The sequence below is a fragment of the Sapajus apella genome, unplaced genomic scaffold (genome assembly GCF_009761245.1).
Source record: "Sapajus apella isolate SASKATOON/1434 unplaced genomic scaffold, GSC_monkey_1.0 scaffold7, whole genome shotgun sequence".
NCBI lineage: Eukaryota > Metazoa > Chordata > Mammalia > Primates > Cebidae > Sapajus > Sapajus apella.
In genome coordinates this window covers 42,560,858-42,585,987 of record NW_022436947.1, presented here as the reverse complement: position 1 = coordinate 42,585,987, position 25,130 = coordinate 42,560,858, and the positions used below count along the sequence as shown (strand labels likewise).

Here is a 25,130-nt window from a genome sequence, read left to right as displayed (position 1 = left end):
GAATTAACAATCCTTATTTCATTCCTAGCAAATGGCTGCAATTAGGCCAGTGAGGAAAGGGGTGAAGACATGGATGGCTGGAGCAGTATGGTAATTCAAGACATGGTAAAACAAGATTGATATGGGCAGGGTAGGGGTAAAAACAGAAAACTGGAAGAAGTTGAGAAAATTAAGTTGATATGAGGCAGATCAAGTAGGACCCAAGAGTAGCTCATTCAGTTGCTAGGAGAAACACTGGAAAATTAAGCAGGGGGAGGGATCTTATCTCACTTGTGATCTAGAATACTGATCTCCAAACTGGTGTCCATGAGACCCAGGAAAATACAGACTCTCCTAGGGCCCTTTGGGCATGGATCACATAAAGGGCTCAAGTTTCATCTCCTCTCCTCTCATGTGAATTCTTTCCCAAAGGCCCTAGAAACTGCCTAACCTTTTCTGACACATGACCCTTTCTACAAGATGGCAGTTTACTTCTTTAAGGCCAACAGGATAGCATCTATCCAGCTTTGAGCTTTTGACCTCTAGACTCTCTCTTTAAGAGCTAACCTAATTAGGTCAGTCCTGCCTAGGTTAATTTCCCTTTTGATTCACTTATAGTCAACTGATTAAGGACTTTAATTACATATTAAAGATGATGCAAGTGCGTCTCAGAAGTCAGGCACATCAACACCCCTACCCTCCCACACTGCTGCCCTTTCCTACTTTACTGCACAAAGACAACCTTCCCATTCCTCCAGAATGCTACTGTAGCTCATTGTCCTTGTTTTAGAAACCCTGGGGACACTAAACAAAAAGATCTTTGAAAAAACATTAAACATATATTCACACTGTTTATAATTTATGGACTACTAATAATTGTATCTCTACACACACACACACTATATATATATATATGTGCATGTGTTCAATGTATGTGTATATTTTTCTCTTAGAAACTTTTGGTCACAAGAATGAATAAAAAGCTTTCAGAGAAGTATGATGAGGTGAGGAATAAAAGACTATTCAACACAAAATACAACACAGGCCTGTAAGGCAGTAAGCAGTGAGAAAAACAAGGCGAGGAAGGATCATAATATCAAAACAATATCAAAAGGGAGGAATGTACAGTATAAAATGACAAATTGGTTATACTAGGAAATGGGATAGAGAGAAAGGTCTAAAACATTTCCAAGTTATTGGGTAGATGACGTATATATGAGAGGCATTAATTTGAGGAGAAAGATCAGAGGTTTAGTTCTGCTTATATTGAGATGCAGGTGCTTGGCATCCTTGTTCATAGGACATCTAAGTTCATTTTTCCACAGGTCTAGAAAAGTCACAAGTGAACAGGGATAGCAAAGCCTCAGGCTTCAGCAATTCCAGCCGGCATGTTGAGAACACAAAGAGGGTTGTTTGCCCCTTTCTCTATAGCATTCATTCAAGAAAATTTTCTGAGCAGCTATTATATGTCAAACACTTTTCTAGTAGCTAGGATACAGAAGGGAATAAAACAGATCAAGGCCTATAACAAGATGGAAAATTCAGAGCTTTAACACAAACCAGTAAAGCAAAAGGTGACACTGCCTTGATATTAGGGTATTCCCACCTGCCAGCCAAAGTTTGAATACTGCTCTCCTTTTATTTGTTCAAAAGCTGAATGAACTACAAATTTGTTCTTGTCACTTTGCTTCCAAGCTTCTATGTTACAATCAACGTATCACTCAAAGTAAAGAATGAATGTTGCTCATTGTCTGGCAAATGTGTGCCAGGGTGCTCTGGGACAGCCTTTTCAGACTTTTCACACTGTAATTCTCAGCAGGGGATATAAACCCAAATGTCATCAGCCCGCAAATATATACTTTTTAACAGAGTTTTAGGCATATGGAATTTTAAGACATCACAAATTTATAAAAGATTGGAAGATTTGCATAGTGCCTGAATGAAGTACTGATTTTCTTATTGTTTTCCCTGATTGTAACTTCATATCCTGAATAACAGTTGGTTCTATACATTAGTTCACTGCTTTTCAGAGATAAATAATATTTGTTGAATTTATTGTATTTTTTAAAGTTTTATTAAGTTCAGGCATAAATGTGCAGATTTGTTATGTAGATAAACCTGTGTCATGGGGTTTTGTCGTACAGATTATTTTGTCACCCAGGCACTAAACTTAGTACCCATTAGTTATTTTTCCCAATCCTCTCCCTCTTCTCTCCCTCCATTCCCAGGTGGGCCCCGTGTCTATTGTTCCCCTCTATGTGTCCATGTGTTCTCATCATTTAGCTGCCACTTACAAGTAAGGACATGTGGTATTAGTATTTTTATGACGTAAACTTCAACAGGTCCCTGGCAATTTAAAAGCTCTCTTGTGATTGATACCCCTTAGAAATCACATTGAGTATTGAGATCAGTTCACAATCTTCTTGGACTGAAGATACCTTTATACTCTTTGACATTATTAGGAAGCCCAAATTATCTGTGTGAACTATATGAATCCATGTTTACCATATTAGAAATTAAAACAGAAAATTCAAAACATTTATTAATTCATTTAAAATAGCAATAAGGTCATTGATATTAATAAATATATTCTAATGAAAAATAGTAAAATCAGTGGCATTGTCAACTTTTTAAAATTTAGCATTTAAAAAAAATTCTTTAATGACACCTTAATTGAAGACAGCTGGGTGTCTTGTATTTGCATCTTGCCATCAGTCTTTTGGGATATCACATATCATGTGCTATCTGAAAATTTCATAGTTTAAAGAACAAATGATGTCTTAATATTACTGTGAAAATAGTTTTGATTTCCTGGACCCCTGAAAGGATCTCAGGAACCTCAGGTGTCCCAGGATCCTCTGAGAACAACTTTTTGCTATATGTCAGAACATGTAAGACTGATATATCTCTTTAAGAGTACACTAGCTAGCATTTACCTGTGGGCTCCTCCAATTTTCCTCAGCCCTCGGCACCAGCAACTCACCTCTTATTGATTATCTTTTGCTCTGAGTTTCTTCATGAATCCTCTAAACGGGGGATGGGAGGGTCTGTTCAGCCTTTTAAGGTCTTTTTTGCATGATTGGTACCATTATTTACCCAGTTTAAGATCCAAAAGCCTGGCATAATCCTAGACATAGCCTTCTCCTTCACTCTTCACATTTGATGCATCACCAAGTCCTATCAATTTTATCTTATATATACCTTTCAAATAAGACAATTTCAGTCCATCACTGTCTCTTTTATCGAACAGAGTAACTTTTTTTTTTTTTTTACATGAATGGCCTTCAGAGTGAAGTATCTATATCTACTTCTTTTCTTTGCAAAACAGAATGTTTTCAAAAATCTGATTCTATTATTCCTCATCTATACAATACCTGCCCCCCCAACATACACCCCCCCACACACACCTCTACACACAAAAATCCTTCATTGGTTTCTTTTGATCTTAGGACAACGACGAAACAAAACCATCTTTTACCCCCTACCTATATTTCTAACCTTATATATGACTTCATATACCTCCACGTTTCTCTCCAGGCTCTCTTGCTCTCTGTTCCAGCCGCACTGACCTTTGCCTCATATTTTCCATGTTCTTATTATAGTCTCCTTACCCTAGCCATGCTTTCCGCCTTCAAAAAGGTTTTACTTTCTTCCTTATTTAGTTGGCAGCTCCTCATTTACATTTCAACTAAGTTATCACTTCCTTCATTTGAGCTCCTTTAGTGTATTATCTCCATACATTCTTATGATAAAATTTAATTTATAAATTAGGCACAATAAGAGATTAAAACAACAATAATATAGAATAATGATAACAATATGCCAGCATCACTATTCTTGTGCCTTGGGGCCATTGTTAAATAAAATAAAGGTTACTTGAGCATAAGCACTGCAAAATTATGACTGTTGACCTGATAACCCAGAAGGCTACTAAGAGACGAAGTGGGCAGGTTACATGTACAGCACTGGACAGAGGAATGAGTCACATTTGAGGAGAACAGAACATAGTGTGCAATTTTAAACTTATGAATGGCTTACTTCTGGAATAGTTATTTAATATTTTTGGATGATGGTTGACCACAGGTAAATGAAATGGTAGACACCAAAACTGCAGATAAGGAGGAACCACTACACTTAAATGCCCAGAAACATTTTAGAAGTAAGACCTAGGCAGATCTTTGATATCTAAGGTTTGTATTCGAGGTATTGCCATGAAGTGAACTGTGTCTCTGGCCAAATTCATATGTGGAAGCCCTAACTCCCATTGTGACTATATATGGATATATGGATTATAAGTGGTAATTAATTTTAAATGAGGTCATGAGAGTGGGCCCTAATCTGGTAGGATTGGTGGCCTTATAACAAGAGAAAGAAGAAGAGAACTCTATTTTTCTATCATGTAAGGACATAGCAAGAAAGTGAATATTTGCAAGAGAGGAAGAGAGCCCTCACTGCCGACCCAGTTGGCTAGCACCTTGGTCTTGAACTTCTCAGCTTCCAGAACTGTGAGAAGATAAATTATTTTAGTTTAAATCAACAAATCTGTGGTATTATGTTATGGCAGCATGAGCAGACTAATATAGGTATGTTGCCATTGGAAACAAATACAAAAAAATCCTTTCCCTTAGTAACCAATGAACATATCACTTTAAAAGAACAGTCATCTTTTAAGATTCAGTATGTTTGTATGATGAGAAAATAATTTTTACAAATTGTATACAATTACAAAATAATTTTTACAAATTATTTTCTTTCTTAGAGAAAGCTGATTGTTTCTTTGAGTTTTACTAATTTATCCAAGTCCAGAATACAGATTCATAGAAATAAAATCTTGTGTCCTGAGTCAGGGAAAACCAATGCTATCCATACCCTTTCTCAGGGGAAAAATCTTTTACTTGGAGGTCTCTTCCAAACTATCTTCTAAAGAATAAGGCTATGGAATTGAAGACTTTTCATGAAAGTCTTGTCTCCTGAGCATTTTGTACCAGAAAAAGCTTGGATAAAGTCCAGGGAAAAGTTTCAGATATGAATCCTGGCTTTACATGGAAAGCAGACGTGCAAGCAATTTGAGGTTCGTATTTCAGAGGTCTTTACTATTTTCCCATGTCAATTTTGAAAGAAGAAGCTCTTTAAATTTATAATGAGCTTGATCCTGGTCTTCGTGGCCCACAGAGCACAAGTACTGTTGATGGGAGAGTGGCTTTATTACACACTGTTCTCAATCTCAAGGGACCGTCATAAAGTAAATTCCATTTCTGTTGCTCTTCAGTAGCTGGGAAGAAGCAGCTGGTTAGGTTGAACTACACCAAGGGATAATCGGGTATTTGTCTACCAGCCTATGAATTGACTTATTCTACCTATAGGGAAAGAGAAGCAATAGTTTGTCTCCATTGGAAAATCTGGGTTTTCTTTTGGTGGGGATGTTTGGGGCAGCCTGGGGGTGGTGGAAACTGCAGACCTAAGAATTTACTCATCATTCATATGAAGCTTACAGAGCCCTGGGTGTTGCCATTTGTAATATCCTTATGCACTTCTTTCCAGCTACCATTCAGACCTCCATAAAGGCCCTGTGGCATCTCTGCAAGGCTTTGGCCAGTCCTTCAAAGAGAAAAGTAATCAAATTTTTTTTTGTTAGTGATCTTGTTCTATTGGTCTCTGTTGGGAGGCAAGATGCTCATCCCAAGAATTAGACAACAGTGAATACTGTTTGTCTCAAGAAAAAATCTATTCAAATCTTAAAATTCCCTTCCAAACTTTGTAACAATCAGATCACACCACAGTTGTGGTTTTGCACAACCACACCAGCAAAGTGAAATTAATGTTCCAAGAGGCACTCATTGTATTTGATCATACTCAAACGAGACAGTGAAAAATTTCAATAGCAAAAGTTGTTTTCCTTAAAGTATTTCCAAACAGAAAATTTTGTGTCAATCATCAAAGGAAAGCATTCCTTTACTCAGGCCACTGACGATTACATAAATATCTTTGTCTCTGCTTCCAAGGGGTAGCCACTACTGAAACCCCTGGTGAAAGGTTTTATTTGTAGGAACTCTCAGAAGAGTTCCAGGTATTTTCAGAGTGAACTTGGTAGACATGCTTGCAAAAATATTTGTGTATGTGGGGATGCTGTATTTTAAAAACCAGTTGCTTTGTCTAATCAATCAACTTCAGGTGAAATTTGCGGATCTTTCTGTGCTTTTCTGACATTTTAGTTTGGCCAATGGAGATTTTTCAAAACCCTCCCTTACTCAGGTCCCATGTTAAAGTATTAAGTACAAAGGAATGCCTTTCCCAATATTTAATAGCCCTTTCCAAATCAATTGTCATGAAACATTTGTTTTATTTTTGCACCCAGTTTTGATATTTATACAGCAGGGCTGCAGAAGGAGTTTGTTTCACTGTCATTGAGGAATAATTAATTTTGTTTGAATAGTAAGTATGTGAGCAGCAGAGATCAAACATTTCTATCACAGTTAAATGGTCTATGGACAAATCATTCATCATGGTCCTCATCAGATATTTATTAAATGGCTTCATGGAGACTCATAATAACTCTTATTTATTGATGAAAACTATTTAGTTACCTTGTCATACTAATATATCTTTATTCGCCTGTATTATTTATTCTATACATTGCCACCAGAATTACGTAGTTTTTATTTATGGGGTGACTCCTAGCAGTTGAATGTCAAAGAGAACAAATACAATGCACTAATTTCAGAGGGTATTTTGGAGTTAAAGAAAAATACTAGCTAAATACTCTAGTTTGTGTTTAAAATAATGATAAATATTTCCAATGAATTAAAACATGAGAAAAAGAAAACTATTAAGTTATTAGAGTTATACATATTTTAAAGTTATGGATGTTTATTAAAAGATGAAAAATAATAATGCTATTATTTAGATTCTTTACATCTTAAAGTCTAAAGAAAAAGTTATATTTATTTGGTAAAATATAATATTTATATTAAAGTCATTCTTTGTATCTTGTAGTTTAAAAAACTCTAAAACATTTTATTTTCTACCTCCAAATTAAAATATTTTAAATAGTCTAAATTATTTAATCCAAATTGAGCATTTTGGTTTTTATTTAACCATTTAACGTACTTTTTAAAAATGAATGTTTAGTGACTCAGGTTTATATTAAATGCTTTAAAATATGCTAATAAGTTTAGAATAACAACTGTTCAATATAATAGTTCAAATGATGAGATTTATATTATTGCTACTTTTAAAAGTGAAAGATTATTTAATTAAATCTGGTTGGAAACCACCAGTTGAAGTAGAGAATTAGCACTAACAACACATGTCAGAATTGACATTGACATTAAAGTTTTAGTGGATAAATCAACACCGAACTATGTTCCTGAATATTTTTAAGCAAGTAGTCTTTTCTTTGACTTGGGGTTTTGATAATATAGATCTTCAATTTCACAGAGGTTCTTAAAATTTTAAACTTTGCTCTCAAATAAGGAATATGTTTATCCTTTATCAGTATTTACATTTTATCATTTCTTTTAATATTTCCTGATTATCCTGTGATTGCTTACAGCTACTCATTGAACCTGCCAGGTATTGATATTTTAATGAATTGTGATCATCTGTGTCTACCTTACTATCTCCCTTTTTATAAGGTATATATCCACTTGTTTCTGAGTTTAAGGGTCTAATATTGCTTCAGATTATAACTATCACGGGTCATTTCTGCAAGAGTGTAACTTCAAAATGTTATTTATGGAAAAATTACTTTGAAATTCAAATTACCTTTGACTAATAACATCCTCTAGAAATGATAGTTGATATTTAATCTTACACTGACAATGTAGACGACTATATTTACTCTCTCACCACTACCCAGGCATATCTTTACAATAGGAAGCTACCTTCACATAGTAGAGGAAACAGCCTTTTGAAGCTGCTTCCGTATTTAGAAATTTCATCAAATAATGTTCAAAACTTTAATCATGTCTGAGTATTATATTCCTCTTATTTACTGTTTTGATTCGTATCTGGTAGATCATACTTGTGTCCAAGGAGTGGAATGTTAATTTTTCATGGGCAGAGCCATGAACTAGTTTTTCAGTGAGATGCAATGAATGGGCCCATATCTAGCCAAAGATGGCTCTGATTGACATCTGGACTCATCAAGACTGGATCTGTGAGTTATGTGCTCAGTACAAGGGCAGTGTTTGAGATGAATGGTTCAGTAGTAAACAATCAAAACAAAACACATACAATTGAATAGGAAAATAAAAGAGTTGTGGTACCTGAAGCAGACAGTGAAGCCTATGAGATTAGAGGAAGTGTGTTTGCACTGGCTGCCCTAACTCTGAACTCCTTCCATTGTCATGACTTAGTCTTGACTGAGGTCACAAGTTTGTTGCCCTAGAACTTGTGCCTAAAAAATTTTCTTTTAGCATGTTAAGTGAATGAATTGATAGATGCCCAAGGACATTTTTTTTTGTCTGCTTTCCCATGAGTTTTATAACTAGATATGAAATATAGCATATTGACCTTTTACCTGTTTTAGAGTTACCACCTTTTAAAACTTTCCTACACACATTCAGTTTCCTCATGTCATTTAACAGTTAATTCAAATAGTCAGAAATAGAGTAATTTAGTAGCATTTGTATTGATGAAATGTAGTTCCTTAGGACCTATGAAATCCATCTTATTTTGTATTTCATCAAAGACCTTTGTCTTGAGAAGTACATAATGGTACTAAGATTATGAAAGACTTGCAAAATCAGCATGAACTTTTTCTATACAAGCCACTTCCCCAAGTCTCATAATTTCTCTTCTTCCTAAAATCAATATATATCATCAGTATCAACATGGATGAATTCTGTAGGCTATCAGCTCTCAATTATCACTTTTATGTGTCAATCGCGGAACACTTTTCATCTTCATTTGAATTTCTTTTTAATTTTGGATATTTCTGAGTCATATTTCTATTAACCAAAGCAGATATACAAAACATTAAAATACTTTTTAAATGGGCTGCAATGAAGTTATTTAAAAGGAATTTACTGGAAATTTCTATAGTACAACTTATTTCAACAATTAGGGTGGTAATTAAGGAAACATTTTCCCTTTTTTCACAAAACTTCATAGAATAACTCTAAGCATAGGCTATTGTTTAGTTTGCCTAAGGTTAACTCATAGAATGCAATGAAATAAAGCATTCAAATACATAAGGTAGCAATGGTTTGCATGAGAGAAATGTCTAAATGAAATTTAAGAGCTATTAAAACATTTACATTATTAAATATAGAAAACTTTCATAGACATCCCTAGTCATTGATGGCATTTCTAATTCTGGCCTGTCCTTTGTATAGTGGTGCATCCAATTCCAAAATGGATGAATATTATGCAGCCATCAAAAATGATGGGTTCGTGTCCTTTGTAGGGACATGGATGAACCTGGAAACCATCATTCTCAGCAAACTGACACAAGAACAGAAAACCAAACACCACATGTTCTTACTCATAAGCGGGTGTTGAACAATGAGAACACATGGACACAGGGAGGGGAGTGCTACACACTGGGGTTTGTTGGGGGGGAATGGGGGAGGGACGGGGGGGTGGGGAGGTGGGGAGAGATAGCATGGGGAGAAATGCCAGATATAGGTGAAGGGGAGGAAGGCAGCAAATCACACTGCCATGCATGTACCTATGCAGCAATCTTGCATGTTCTTCACATGTACCCCAAAACCTAAAATGCAATGAAAAAAAAAAAGAAAAAGAAAAAAAAAAGATTTGCTATGTGCTCTCAAATTGCCCTCCCAAAAGTTCTACAATTTATGTTTCGATTAACAATATATGGAGGGCCCAATTCCCTCATAGCCTCACTAACAATTGGTGTTATCATTGCTTTTATTATAAACCATTTTTGATTGAATAAGCAAATAATTTTTTATTAAATAGTGAAACTAAAGTTAAAAAAAAAAAAAAGAATCAATGAAATTTACTCAAATCTTAAACAGTCCTAGAGGCTGCTGACTTGAGTTTCATCCAAAGGCATCCTGAATGGCCATTTAGATTGTAAAGGTAGCTGGGTAACTTTTATCAAACCATAAACATTTTCATGTATGTTTTGAGACTATATATGAATTTTAATTGCTCTGGAATGTTTTGAGTTATATTTTGATTTAATAAACATTACACATAGAGACAAAATTGTGGTAAAAATTTAATTTTATACTTTTTTTACTTAGTGACTGAGGGTTTTATGATCTTCATGAAATATAGTAAGCACTGAAGTTGGACTAGGAAAAAAAGTAGGAAATAGATCATCCTAGCAATAACTGATTTTTTTCTTTATTGTCAACAAGCTGATTAAAAATACTTAATATGTCAGCTTAGAATTTATTATTTATTTATTTTTTGAGATGGACTTTCACTCTTGTTGCCCAGGCTAGAGTGCAATGGTACAATCAGCTCACTGTAACCTCTGCTTCCCTGGTTAAAGCCACTTTCCTGCCTCAGCCTTCTGAGTAGGTGGGATTATAGGCACCTGCCACCATACCTGGCTATTTTTTTTGTATTTTTAGTAGAGATGGGGTTTCACCATGTTGGCCAGGCTGGTCTTAAACTCCTGACCTCAGGTAATCTGCCTACCTCAGCCTCCCAGTGTGCTGGAATTACAGGCGTAAGCCACCATGCCTGGCCAGAATATATTCATTATATTGGAGGAAAATTATGGTTAATTTCATTACCGCTTTGTATGTACTATAAGCAAGCTAATTTTAGAAATAATCGACAGTCATTTCAGAAACACTTCTATTCAGCATATATAAGTTATACATGTGGAAGTAAAATGCATTTAAGTAACCTTTTAATAAAAAACTAATTTAGGATTTTAATGAAAGGGAAATTGGAAGGAAGACAGTAATGTTAAGTTAAATTTCTTATTTTATATATATATATATATATATATATATTTTTTTTTTTTTTTACCACTAGCTGACAGTACTATGAATCACACTAATGTTCCTATGGAAACAACTGAATGCATACAAGGTCAAGGAGAAGGCTACAGGGGCACTGTCAATACCATTTGGAATGGAATTCCATGTCAGCATTGGGATTCTCAGTATCCTCACAAGCATGACATGACTCCTGAAAATTATAAATGCAAGTGAGTAAAAGAGGCAAATGTTATACATTTCAGTAGGCCCTAGGGGAAATGAGATAGAGTGGTTACTTTTTACTAATTTTGTGTTCGTGATCAAACTTTAGTGTGCCCAGTGATAATAAGGAATTAAAAGGCAGATTATTCCTCTGCTCAGAGATTTTGATTTTTTCGATCTGATATTTGGTCCTCAAATATGCATTTCATTAAGCATTCTAGGTGGTTGGAATCCAGAGGATAGATTCACTATGCTTTGGGAAACACATCCGTAGGTGGTTTCTGATCACAGCTTTGCTCTTGTGAGTCTGTTTAATCGATTAATACTAATGGTAGGCAGGCATGTTTCAAAATACTGCCTTCTTAAATTTTCATATTAGCTTTGGGAGGATTACACATTTTTCCTCTTGAAAGAATGGAAAGAAAAGTAACACTACTGAAGAGTTACTGGCCTTAAAGTTCTGTGAATAAAATAATTTTTCAAAGCTTAAATGAATGTGTTGCATCGTTTCTGGATTTGCTTTGAAAAGTGAAGGAGCAAAACAAAATGTAGATGACTCAAGCCAAAGAAACTGCCCTTAAGTATCAATTACATAGCTGTGCATTCTCTATGGGTACTTTTTACACCACTTGACTTTAGTAGACAGACACAGACACAATGCCATGTGTTTTTAAATTGTCCACCTTGTTATGAGGAACATAAAATGATTGCTTTTGAAATTTATAACACATACATCATTCATAGTGGCTTTCCTGAAATAGCACCTATAAATAACATATATTGGCTTTATGTAATTGGTTTTTAATAAGACAGCCTAACATTTCTGAATGAAGAGCTATGAGCACTAGTGGCCATCCACCATAGGAGAGGAGAGATTTGTGTGTGTATGTGTGTGTGCATGCACAAGATTTAGCTAGTTCCATTATTTATTTGTTTAGATAGTAAACATTAATCTATGACTTTTTTTCCCATTAGTTTATAATAACTAATATTTTTTCCTATTAGTTTATAAGGATAAAATTAATGGTTATCATTCTGGGTTTATTTTCATTTCCATCAAAGCAATTCACTCTCTATTCCTGACCCATGTGTTTCACACCTGAAAAATACATCAAAGTAGAGAAAACAAAGAAACAGAGAAAATGTTTGTTATAAGGGACAAGGGAGATAGATAGTGTCAGTGCCTTCACATTTTTGTTGACTTCTAATGACTGGTAATACCCGATAAGAAATTGTATATATGCAGATACCTAGTGAAAATCATCTGTAAGAAAAACAGAATGACTGTAAAAATTTAATTCACAGACTTCACAATTAAAATTTAATTATCAAAAGTTATCTGTTATATCTTAGCAGAATTTAAGTCATCTTTTCTTAATTTTGTTATTTGATTTAAATAACCAAATATAAATATTAAGAAACAAAGTTTGTGCTGTGTTTTAAAACTGATAAAATCTGACTCAACTCTTTTCTCAGGACATTGATTTACCATTTACTATTTGTGATCTAGTAGTGAGGGGTGTACTGGTCAGGTGTCTCTACTAAACATTAAACATTAAACATTACTTGCCTAGTACTGAGACCTTACAAATGGCAATCTTTGGATGTAACTGAACAATACTGCCTGTGATGAATCTACATGAATCATAAACTCATCAATTCACCTTAGTAATTGTAAATCAATCCTCCTTCAAGTGAAGGGTAAGGACTTAGTAAAAATATTTGAGCAAATCTTGACTTTCATGCTTGCTTCATCTAGATTATTGATTGAGGTGCTTCTAAAACAGATTTTAAAGTGGGTCCAAACTAGGACTTTGATAGCCCTTGATCTTCATTTAATTGGCCTGTCTAAATGAACAATCCAAATGATTAAACTGAGTGATTATTTATGTAAAATTGCAAATCTGGCCAGGCATAGTGGCTCATGCCTATAATCCCAGAACTTTGGGAGGATGAGATGGGAGGATGGCTTAAGATCAGGAGTTCAAGACCAGCCTGGGCAACAAAGGGTGACTCCATCTCTACCAAATAATAGACAATAAAACCAAAGTGTGTGCAACATTTATGTAAAATTTAACACACATGTGTTACACTGACATAATTTTTAAAATATAAGTATAAATTGTTTTTTTCATCTATTCCATTTAATAATTTTATAAGAAGGCTAAAGGTTTGAATATGGGTTATAAACACTTATTATACAGTGGCTTTAACCACTGGTGGTTAATGTTCTCATATCCTTAAATAATAGTTTGTGTCAGGACCTATTTTGATTAGGTAAGACTATTATTATTTGTTGATTTTCTAACCAAACACAAGCTTTTTCCTTAAAAATTTCTCAGTTTCCAATGGTCTATTTGGATATTAATATAATTGTATAATAGTACTTCTAATTGGACCTAAGTGGTACAAATACTGTGGTTTCCAAAAGACTGAATATTCATTTAATTAAATTATTAACAAGGAATCTATGAAATAAAAGAATGTACTTGCTTAAAATTGGAGAGCATATTTAACACATTTTATCACAAAATGCACATTTTATTTAATGTGAACCTTATTTATATTAAAATAGAAAACGATTAAAATTATTTTACATACAGATAATTTTAGCATAGATTTTTTTTCTTATTAGAAACTCTAAACTTCTAATTAAAATACTGGTAAAATGAAGGATATACATGTACTACATTTCAATGTATTCTATAGTTCGTTTCTCTGTAGTATAACAAGGTCTTAACTTTAAGAAATATTGGCCGGACGCAGTGGCTCAAGCCTGTAATCCCAGCACTTTGGGAGGCCGAGGCGGGTGGATCACGAGGTCAAGAGATCGAGACCATCCTGGTCAACATGGTGAAACCCCGTCTCTACTAAAAATACAAAAAATTAGCTGGGCATGGTGGTGCGTGCCTGTAATCCCAGCTACTCAGGAGGCTGAGGCAGGAGAATTGCCTGAACCCAGGAGGTGGAGGTTGCGGTGAGCCAAGATCGCGCCATTGCACTCCAGCCTGGGTAACATGAGTGAAACTCCGTCTCAAAAAAAAAAGAAATATTTGTAAAGGTTTTAGGTAGCCTCTTTAAATTGATAAAGACTTGCTTTGTAATTAAAATAAATTGATGCAACAAATTAAATAAATCAAAGAAATACAGAACTTAAGGAAAAAATAGCTATCATATTTTCTGTGGCACATATTTGAATAGATTGAACTTTCATTTTAAATGAGAGTAGTTAATGACTATTGATAATAACGTTTCTTTCACAAAGAGAGATACGTGTTGTTTCTACACAATATATGGGCCATGAACATGTAATAAATAATGGCCAATGTTTTAAAATGGTACCAATTGAGAGTCTAAATCTTGAGACTGAGTGAGAAGAATGCAGTGATACCATTTCTCTCTTTTTTGAAGCAGTAATGTTTGTGTGAAACTCTAGGCCTCTAGAAGGAAAAAAATATTAACATATGACAGCATTTATTTGGGTAGTGTCAGGTATGTATACTGAGTTTTAAATTGTTATAGCTATCCTAATTCCAGAAACTTAGAACTCTATTTATAAACATGCATACATTCTGGAATTCTAGAAATGTAATAACACTGACTTCACCAATGTAAGAACTCTGGCAATTTACATTCACATGCTTATTCTCAACAGAGACCTACGAGAAAATTACTGTCGAAATCCAGATGGGTCTGAATCACCCTGGTGTTTTACCACTGATCCAAACATCCGAATTGGCTACTGCTCCCAAATTCCAAACTGTGACATGTCAAATGGACAAGGTAATAGCTGACATTCTGCAGGGTGGGCATGATTAAATTCAGGGGAAATGTCTAAAAGGAGGACACATTTTACAGCATAAGAGCTACTTCGTGCTGCACTGGTTTTGCTGGCTAGCAAACAAAATTGCCAAGTTTGAAGCTGGATTTCTCTTACATATTTATTCAGTCAACATTTATTTATTTAGCTGAGTGTATGCTACTACCAGGCACAGTTCTAAGCGCTGGAGATATACCAGTAAACAAAACTAAGCTATCTGACCTCTTGGAGCTAATATCTAACTGATAGAAAAGCAAAATAAAAATGAAAATGGGAATATTACAGTTTTCATAAGTAGTAGAGAGAAAAATGTCCCAGAGTTAGAAAAGAGGGGTGCTTCTGTTTTATATTTGAATGTTTAGGGAAGCTCTTACTTGCTACATTAACATGTAAGAAGGACCCAAGGGCGGTGAGGGAGCAGCATGTGCCATGCCATGCACATATATGTGTAAGAGTATTCTAGACAGAGAAAACTGCAAATGCACGTGGTGTGAGATGAGAGAGCTCTGGGAAAGTTAAACAAATAAGCACATCACCACAGCTAGTATAAAATAAGTAAGATGAAGAGTAATAGGAAATGAGATTAGAGACGCAATTGGGCTAAAGTTGCATCAGCCTTTCAGGAATTGTAAAGGTTTGTACTTTTGCTCTGAAAGAGAAGGGACTCCACAATCTGACTTAAGTTTTAACTGGATCACTCTGGCTGCATTCTGGAAAATAGCTAGAATTCTTGACAACAGTTAAAACAGGAGAACCAACAAAGTGGTTGTTTCAATAATTCAGACTAGAGATGGGAGTGACATGTCCCTGGGTGTTAGCAGTAGAGCTGCTGGATAATGGTGGGGTTTGAGAGAAATCACCACTGTATTTGGAAACACAGATACCATTGAAGATAACTGTCTCAGGGAGCAGTAGTCAAGTCAGATTGAAATAGATTTTTAAGTCAAAAAATAATAGATGCTGGTGAGGTTGCTGAGAAAAGGGAATGCTTATACTCTGCTGGTGGGAATGTAAATTAATTAAGCCACCTTGGAAAGCAACATGGAGATTTCTCAAAGAACTCAAAATACAACTACCATTCAATGCAGCAATCCCATTACTGAGTGTATACCAGAAGGAATATACATCGTTCTACCATAAAGACACAGGGATGCATATGTTTATTGTAGCGCTATTTATAATAACAAAGACATGGAATCAACCTACATGCCCATCAATGGTAGACTGGATAAAGGAAATTAGGTACATATACACCATGGAATACCACACAGCCATAAAAAAGAATATCATGTCCTTTGCAGCAACATGGAAGTTATTATCCTAAGTGAACTAATGCAGGAACAGAACACCAAATACTGCATGTTCTTACTAATAAGTGGGAGCTAAATATTAAATATATATGGATACAAAGAAGGGAACAACAGACACTGGGGCCTACTTGAAGGTGAAGGGTGGGAGAAGGGAGAGAATCAAATAACTACCTATTAAATACTAAACTTATTACCTGAGTGACAAAATAATCTATGCATCCAACCCCGGTGACACACAATTTACATATAACAAACCTGCCTATGTACCCTTGAACCTAAAATAAATTTTTTTTAAAAGTAGATTTTTCAAAGAAATAATTTGTTAAATATTAATAATAATGTTGAGTCCTGGGAATAACTGATATATAGTACATTGAGAGATATCCTTTTCAGATGATCATATTCTATTTCACATATACTTAATTGTGATGGTCATGGTCATGGTTAGTCCTAAATCATCCTAGAAATTCCAAGCCAAACTAAAGCTCCATTTCATAGACTGACTGTCCTGTGCATCCTTCTTCCATCCTTTAACTTTTCCCACAGTGTCATTGTTCGTGAGCAAGTCTGAAAATAGAGTTGTAGAGGGAAGAGGGGATGAGTCCCTTTTTGGTCAGTTTCACTGTTCTTTTAAGGGTCCGTTGGAAATAATGTTGAAGCCAGTGATTAAGGGAAGTTTGGTACCAGTGGAGTCTTCTGTGTTTCTGGCTCATTTACTTGAACACTTTTTAATAATTTGTGAGGGAGAGAAGGAAAACAATTATTTGATAAATTTCTGGTGTGTAAAAAGGTATTTTTATATACATATACATCACATAAAAAGGATCAGGTAATAGAATAGGAAAATTTTGGATTCTGGAGGGGAAACAGATGTTATTGCTTATCAGATAAATCAATTTATTCATAGATGAAAATATTAGTTTTATGGAATTTAAGTAACTTGCCTACATCTCAAATTGGCACATTGGGATTGAATCTGACCCTCCTGAGACTGACCTTTTTATTCTTTCATCCTTTTACAATTCATCCCATTACAATTCATCATAGATGTTAGAAAAACAATTATATGGCAAATCTCAATTGATTCTGAAATTCCTGTGGCAAAACTCATACATTCCTCATAAATGTATTCAAGTAAGAAAATTATGGGTTTTATATTTATACATATACATATACACACATCCATACATCCATATATGTCCATCTATGCTTACACAGACTTCCTTAACATCTATGTTCACATTTTAAGGCATCCACATATAGGCACACACACCTATACCCTCCACATATATACTTCCATAGCATATATTGAATATATATGTACATATATGTATATTGAATATACATGAGTATACATGTACATATATAAATAACCACTTATAAAATTACCACTTACTTAATGAGGAAATATTAGAGGAATTCTTATAAGGTCAAAAAGAATAATTATTTCCACTATCTCCCTTACTGTTTAATATTTTAAGTATAACTTAACATTGTTTTTCTCTTTAAAGTTTTATTGGATATATTATTCTATATAATTAGATGAGAAAACAAAGTAATTGGAAAAGGCAAAGTAAATTATCTCTATTTATGTAAACTATGTAATAGTAATACATGGAAAATGGAATTGAAACAATAAAAAATTCATTAAGGTAGAAGGATATAAAATTAATATAAAAATATCACTAGTATTTTTATGAGCTTGAAGATTTAAAGAGAAAACATCTATAATAGCAACAAAACTGATGAAAACTTCATTTAGAAATTTAATGTGATATTAATAAATAGATCAATATGTATTTTTCTTATATTAAACAGATTGACTCTGAAGTTCTCCTAAAATATGTAAGTATAATAAGAAAAACCATGAAAATGAAGAGCAATTAGAGGGAACTATCCCTATCAGATATTAAAATATAAAGAGTTTATAACTAAAAGAGTGTTGTTGTAGCACTTGAATTTTTTAGCAATTGCAACAAAACACAAAACCCAAAAATAGACTCAAGTGCATACTGAGATTTATTATATTAAAAATATGGCAAACTATACCACTGAGTACAATATTAACTTTAAAAATATAATGGAGCAGCAGTTAACCATTTAGAATGATGATAAAATTAACTTCATGCCTTTTCTTTCTGTTTTTCCCATTTTATTGATAAAATATGAGACCCACAAAAGTTAAAAAAATCTTTTTCCCCTTTTACATCTTCTATATCTATATTCATTCTATATTCTAGTTCATCATACCCCATGGCTTAATATGGCTAATGACAACCAAATGTGTCTTTGTAGCTTCAATCTGTTCTCTCAGATTGAGTCTCATATGTAACATCGATAATCATACTCAACACTTTTACTTGACAGCCCCAAAAGAACCTTGAACTGAACACATGCAAAAGGGAACTTCAGATGCCCATCTTTGTTATTCATCCAGTTTCACTCTTTTCCCAACCTTTTTAAAAGGTGCTACTATTGTTCAGCAATTTGCACAGAATCAAAGGAATTTCTTTAATTTTGCTTTTTTTCTTGTGTTCCACATCCAATCCATCTGAAAATATGTCCAGCTCTGCCTTCAGAATATGTCCCAAGTGTGACCATTTCTCATTCTCTCAATAGCTTTTTTTTTTAGAACAAGCTGTAATCATCTCCCACCTTGACTACTCTGATAGAATATTACCTTTTCTCTCAGATTTTACATTTGCTTTCTATAGTCTACTCTCTGCACACCAAATAAACTGACCTTCTTTGAGTATGAATCAGAACACATCATCTAAAACAACCTATTGGTTTCACATCAACTTAGAAATCAACATTGTGGCGTGACCTACTGACCCCTGCATACTTCTGCAGTTCTTATGCATACATGACAGACCTATTTCTGATTCTGGGTATTTGCATGTGCTGGCTTCTTTGTGTGGCTTGCTCTTCTCCAAAATTTTTCGTATGGCTTGTCCTTGTACTTCGTAAAGGTATGTGCTTAAATATCATTCTTCAGGAAGGGGGGACATGGATGAACGTGGAAATCATCATTCTCAGCAAACTGACACAAGAGCAGAAAATCAAACACCACATGTTCTCACTCATAGGCGGGTGTTGAACAATGAGAACACATGGACACAGGGAGGGGAGCATTACATACTGGGGTCTGTTGGGGGTAAATAGGGGAGGGACGGGGGTGGGGAGTTGCGGAGAGACAGCATGGGGAGAAATGCCAGATATAGGTGATAGGGAGGAAGGCAGCAAATCACACTGCCACGTGTGTACCTATGCAACAATCTTGCATGTTCTTCACATGTACCCCAAAACCTAAAATGCAATAAAATAAATTTTTTTAAAAAAAGAAAAATACAGTCAAAGTCAGTACTTCATGCCCTCTACTTGAAAAAAGATTCCACATGGATAAAATATCTGAATGTAAAAAGAAACCACATAGTTTTGGCCCAACGATGCCAATACCTGATTATAAAGTTCTAACAATGCACAAATATATGTGCACAAAGTTTCTTATTGCATAATTATCTGTCATAGCAAAACAATGAAAATATATTCTGGTACAGCTACACATTAAAATGCTATGAACCTGCAAAAAGAACACTAAAACTGTTAAAGAGCTAATATTAGATCATTTGCAGCTTAGCATGAGGTTAACTTTTTTAAAAAGCTAGGCACATATGTTTGTATACTACTGGTAACTAAATAAGATAATTTACTACTGGTAATAAAAAATAGAATATGAGACTACAGGTATGAAATATATATATATATATATATATATAAATTCATACATTCATATTATATATGTATATATCTATATGTGTGTATATATACAGGTATGAATGTATATACATACACATACACAGATATGTATATGTATGTAACATTCATACATGTATATACTCATATAAATACAAATATATGTGTATATATACATTCATAATATGTATACCTACACAGATAGATATATCTCTCTATATATCTGTATGTGCAAATACATATATACACACATGTCTACATATGTACATATATGTATCTGGAAGCTACTATGTAGGTATGTGTAGTAGTTTTGTCAAAAAAGTAAATACCATTTAATTGGATTTAATACCTTTTGCCAAATGTAAAGAAAATACACAAGGGCCATAAACAAAAAACAAATGAAATTGCCTACTGGCAATGGTGAGTAGAAAGTAGAAATGGAATGGCACAGAAGCAAGAGAAAAGGACACTTCTCTGAATTTACCCTTTCATATAGTTTTGATCATGATCCAATGTTAATGTTTTAAATATTCAAAAAATAGCATCTAGAAAGATGGAAATAAAAACAGAAATATGTCTATGTATATATCAAATGTATACCATTAGTAGAGAGAAGGAAAAAAAAATCCAGATAATTTTGGATACAATTCTCTGACTGTACATACTCTCATTAGAATATATTTTAAGAGTAAAATAACTGTAAATACATTTTAATCTTTAAATTATAGTTTTGTTGTTACTGTTAAGTTGCAGCAGTTTGAAATTATGTTGTATGCATTGAAGAACTGAGAAAATGATCAAATATATTGATGTTACCTGAAACCAGGGTTCTCATTGTGGGAGAAAGGAGATAGAAAAATGAAATACAGAAGAGGAAAATTCTGTGGTATTAAATTGGATTAGAGGAATCAGTAGTTATTCATGATAAACACATGAAAACACACACACACATTGTCTAGTTTTTTTTTGAGACAGAATTTTGCTCTCGTTGCCCAGGCTGGAGTGCAATGGCGCAATCTCAGCTCACTGCAACCTTCACCTCCTGGGTTTAAGTGATTCTTCTGCCTCAGCCTTCCCAGTAGCTGGGATTACAGGCATGCGCCACCTTGCCCAGCTACTTTTTGTATTTTTAGTAGAGATAGGGTTTCTTCATGTTGGTCAGGCTGATCTCGAACTCCCAACCTCAGGTGATCCACCCACCTTGGCCTCCCAAAGTGCTGGGATTATAGGCGTGAGCCACTGTGCCTGGCCTGTCTATTAACTGAAATGGAGTAGAAATTAGGAAGTGCACAGAAATTCATGTCTTTCTCTCTAAAATGCATGATCCACATCTAATCAAGACAAACCAGACAAACCTAATTGAGGGTCATTTTATGAAACAGTTAATCAGTGTTCTTCAAAACTGCCAAGATCATTAAAGACAAGAAAATTCTGAGGAATTGTCTAGAGGAGGCTTTGGGAACATGGTGACTGAAAATAATGTGGTATCAGGTGAAATCCTGAAACACACGAAAAAGGTATCAGGTAGAAAACTAAGAATTTGTAAAGAGAGTACAGATTTTAGTTCATAGTAATGTATCAATATTAGTTAGATGGCTGTGACAAGTCAATCATACTATTGTACAACGTCAAAAGTGGAGAAACTGTGGTATATGGGGACTTCTATCTTGATAACTTTCGCTAAGCTCAAAAGTATTCTAAAATAAAAAGTTTACTCAAGAAAAACCTAACTCCTAGCCCAAATTCAAAAGAAAGGATAGTGGTGGTGGTGCTAGGGAGGATCTTTTCAACTAATCTGTGTTCCACAAAAATACAGATGTGAAAAATAAAAATGTATAAAATAGCAATACCACTACACTATATTGCACAATAGTTTTCATTAGTAAAAGCCTATCTAAAGACTTTACTAACAGTCAAATGTTTAAAATTTCTTAATATAGAAAAAAAAGTATTGTCAGAGAAAAGGTTTTAATTGATATATTCTTTTAGTGTGCAAGTATTAAATTTTATAGGTTAATGCTTTCTGAAAACAATTTGATCGTGTATTGTAATGACTCTTTTATCTGCATCAGATCTATTTGAGTTATTTTAATCCCAAATTCCTTATGTCATTTTGGCAAGTGTGATCCAAAGAAGAGAATGCATGACAATTGAATATGCTTATTGTATGTATTTCTTTTTGATTATGGTAACTGATTCTAAGCCGTCATTAAATTACTTAATGAATCATATATACATTTATATCCTAATATTTGTTGTAATCACATAGCACATTTTAAACCAATGAAAATATGCTATGGTTTACCAAGTTTAAAATATAGAATCTTTTTTTTTTTTTTAGACTTCTAAATTCAGGAGTATATGTGTAGGTTTGTTACATAGCCAAACTTGTGTCATGAGGGTTTGTTGTAAAGAGAGTTTCATCGCCCCGGTACCAAGCTTAGTATCCATTAGTTATTTGTCCCAACATAAAATCTTAATGTTGATGTAAATTTGTAGTTTACCTTTCATAGTCAAATGTACAGTTTTCATTCATGTAAAAATTAAGAATGTTAGGAATAAAAAGTCACTTTTAAAATGTTTGGTATTATTTAAAAATATAGAATAGTGGTTTCTTTTTAAATTTGGAAAGTAACATATATACACACACAAGTAAATATATATATATACTTATATCTTTATATACATAAGTACATATATACTTATATCTATATATATAATATACTTTTTAAATTTTTTATTTATTTTTTTGAGACGGAGTCTCACTGTCGCCCAGTCTGGATTGCAGTGGTGCAATATCAGATCACTGCAACTCCACCTCCTGGGTTCAATCAACTCTCCTGCCTCACTCTCCAGAGTATGTGGGATTACAGGTGCATGCCACCACACCTGGCTAATTTTTTATATTTTTAGTAGAGATGGGGTTTCACCATGTTGGCTAGGCTGATCTCAATCTCCTGACCTGAAGTGATCCACCTGCCTCATCCTTGCAAAGTGCTGGGATTACAGGTGTGAGCTACTGCGCCTGGCCAACTTATATTTTTTGAAGAACTTGATTTCCAACTACATTTCTTTTGATTAAAAATATGAATATATGGCTGGGTGTGGTTGCTCATGCCTATAATCCCAGCACGCTGGGAGTCTGAGGCAGGCGGATCACCTGAGGTCAGGAGTTTGAGACAAGCCTGGCCAACATGTTGAAACCCTGTCTCTACCAAAAATAAAAAAAATCAGCGGGGTGTGATGGTGCATGCCTGTAATCCCAGCTACTCAGGAGGCTGAGGCAGGAGAACACAAATTTCTCAATAAAAAAAGAGAAAGAGAAAACCTCATGGGGCATGGTAAGAGACACAGGAATCAGTTTTAAAGTGGCTTCCATTGACCAAATTTGGAACAAGTTGAGCATCAAAATGAAAACAGCAATAGATTGTATATCATATTAAATAAAAAGAAAATAAAAATAAAAAGTTCACATTTAATTTACAACTTTTATAGCTAGTTCTAGTACTTCTCCTACTAATACCTAAATGAACGGGATAAGGGAAAGGGAAAAATTTCTATTTACAGTTAAATGCTAGCTAAAAAATACAAAGAAATGTTAGAAATAGTAAAAATAACCATTTTACAATCAGCATGACAATAACTGATTCATGCAAAATTCATTAAAATATGTCTAAGCTCTTTTGTGAAAATTTGTTTGGAAATAGGATATTTATATTCAGACTCAAAGGCCCCAATCAGTTTTTTTGTTAAATACAAAGAAGTGTTTTTCCTTTGCACCACTTAACCGAGTGATCAAACACATCACTAGTGATAGATCAAAGTAACATCATGTGTCACAGGATGTAATGGTCTGAAAAGGACAAAGCATCATTGATGCAATATTCCTGTCAAATATCTTTAACTTGATTTTATTCATGAGAAAATAAATCAAACAAATTCAACTTAAAGAGCATTTGTAAAGCAGCTGGCTTGGGTGACTCAGAATGTCAATGTCATATAAGACAAAAATCAAAACACAAGGAATGTGACTAGTAGATTAATGTTCATTATATTATTCTTATGACTTTTCTATGGAATGACATTTTTCAGAAGAAAATATTGGGAAATATATGTGTTATTCTAAAATTTCCTATTTTTTGTTGTTCCAAAGGGCCACTCATTTGGTTTTAAATTACTGTTTGTAATATTTGAATTTGCATAAGCCCTTATTTTAATGAAGACACTGGGGTTCAAATAAGGATATTTTAATCTGAGATATTTGAGTTTTTTTGATTTGTACAGATTTCAAGTACTTTAATTTGTATGTTGATGTTCATGAATCCATATACTTATAAAAATGTTTTTGTTTTATATTCCTTAATATTTATTAGACTTATTTCTGTATGTTTTATGTCTAGATTGTTATCGTGGGAATGGCAAAAATTATATGGGCAATTTATCCAAAACAAGATCTGGACTAACGTGTTCAATGTGGGACAAGAACATGGAAGACTTACACCGGTATGTAAATTTCTTTCTTCTATATATCGAATGTAGTAGTAACAATGGATTGTGTATTTAGATATGTATATTGCTTTTTCTTTCTAATCTTTTCTATATCATGGCAAGCTAATAAAAGCATTGGATTGGTTTTTCTGCACAACTCATCATAACATTGTTTAAAAAGAAGCCAACTTTTAAATATGCAATTCAAGTTAGTGCATATTTATTGAGCATTTACTATGCATTCTGTACTATAATTGGTACCATAGGGAACAGCAACAAAAAGTGGACATATTTTGGTTCCAACCTCCAAGGAGGATATGGTCACATTGATACAATAGTAACATAACTTAATAAGACAGTATATAACTAAGTGGCAAATGTGGTGTTTGAAGTAGTGCATTTTATGGGATTATTGTTTTCATATTTAATAATTAATAGTTTATGAAAAACCAATGAATAATCATTCTCATGTATATAATTTAAATATCTAAACTACTAAATCTTAACTATTAAAATGTACAATGGCAGGTTTCCTTATGTAGCTTTGATACATAAAATTTTCCAATAATTACAGGAATGTACATGTAATTGAAAAATTCTAAAAGTTTAAGAGAATTACAGATTTTTACCATAGATATATTCATA

At 33.9% G+C, this 25,130-nt stretch overlaps 1 protein-coding gene across 5 annotated transcripts in view; it reads left to right on the top strand.

Annotated features, from left to right (window-relative positions):
• Positions 1 to 25,130, top strand: part of HGF (hepatocyte growth factor) — a 73,573-nt gene that overhangs the window by 29,528 nt on the left and 18,915 nt on the right. For 3 of the 5 annotated variants that reach the window (XM_032276447.1, XM_032276446.1, XM_032276444.1), the window contains 3 exons: positions 10,945 to 11,119; positions 14,767 to 14,894; positions 24,398 to 24,500. In XM_032276447.1, the coding sequence (XP_032132338.1) occupies positions 10,945 to 11,119; positions 14,767 to 14,894; positions 24,398 to 24,500 (406 nt within the window). Of the gene's footprint in view, positions 1 to 10,941; positions 11,120 to 14,766; positions 14,895 to 24,397; positions 24,501 to 25,130 lie in introns of all 5 variants that reach the window. The other 2 variants (XM_032276445.1, XM_032276443.1) reach the window with 1 other exon arrangement.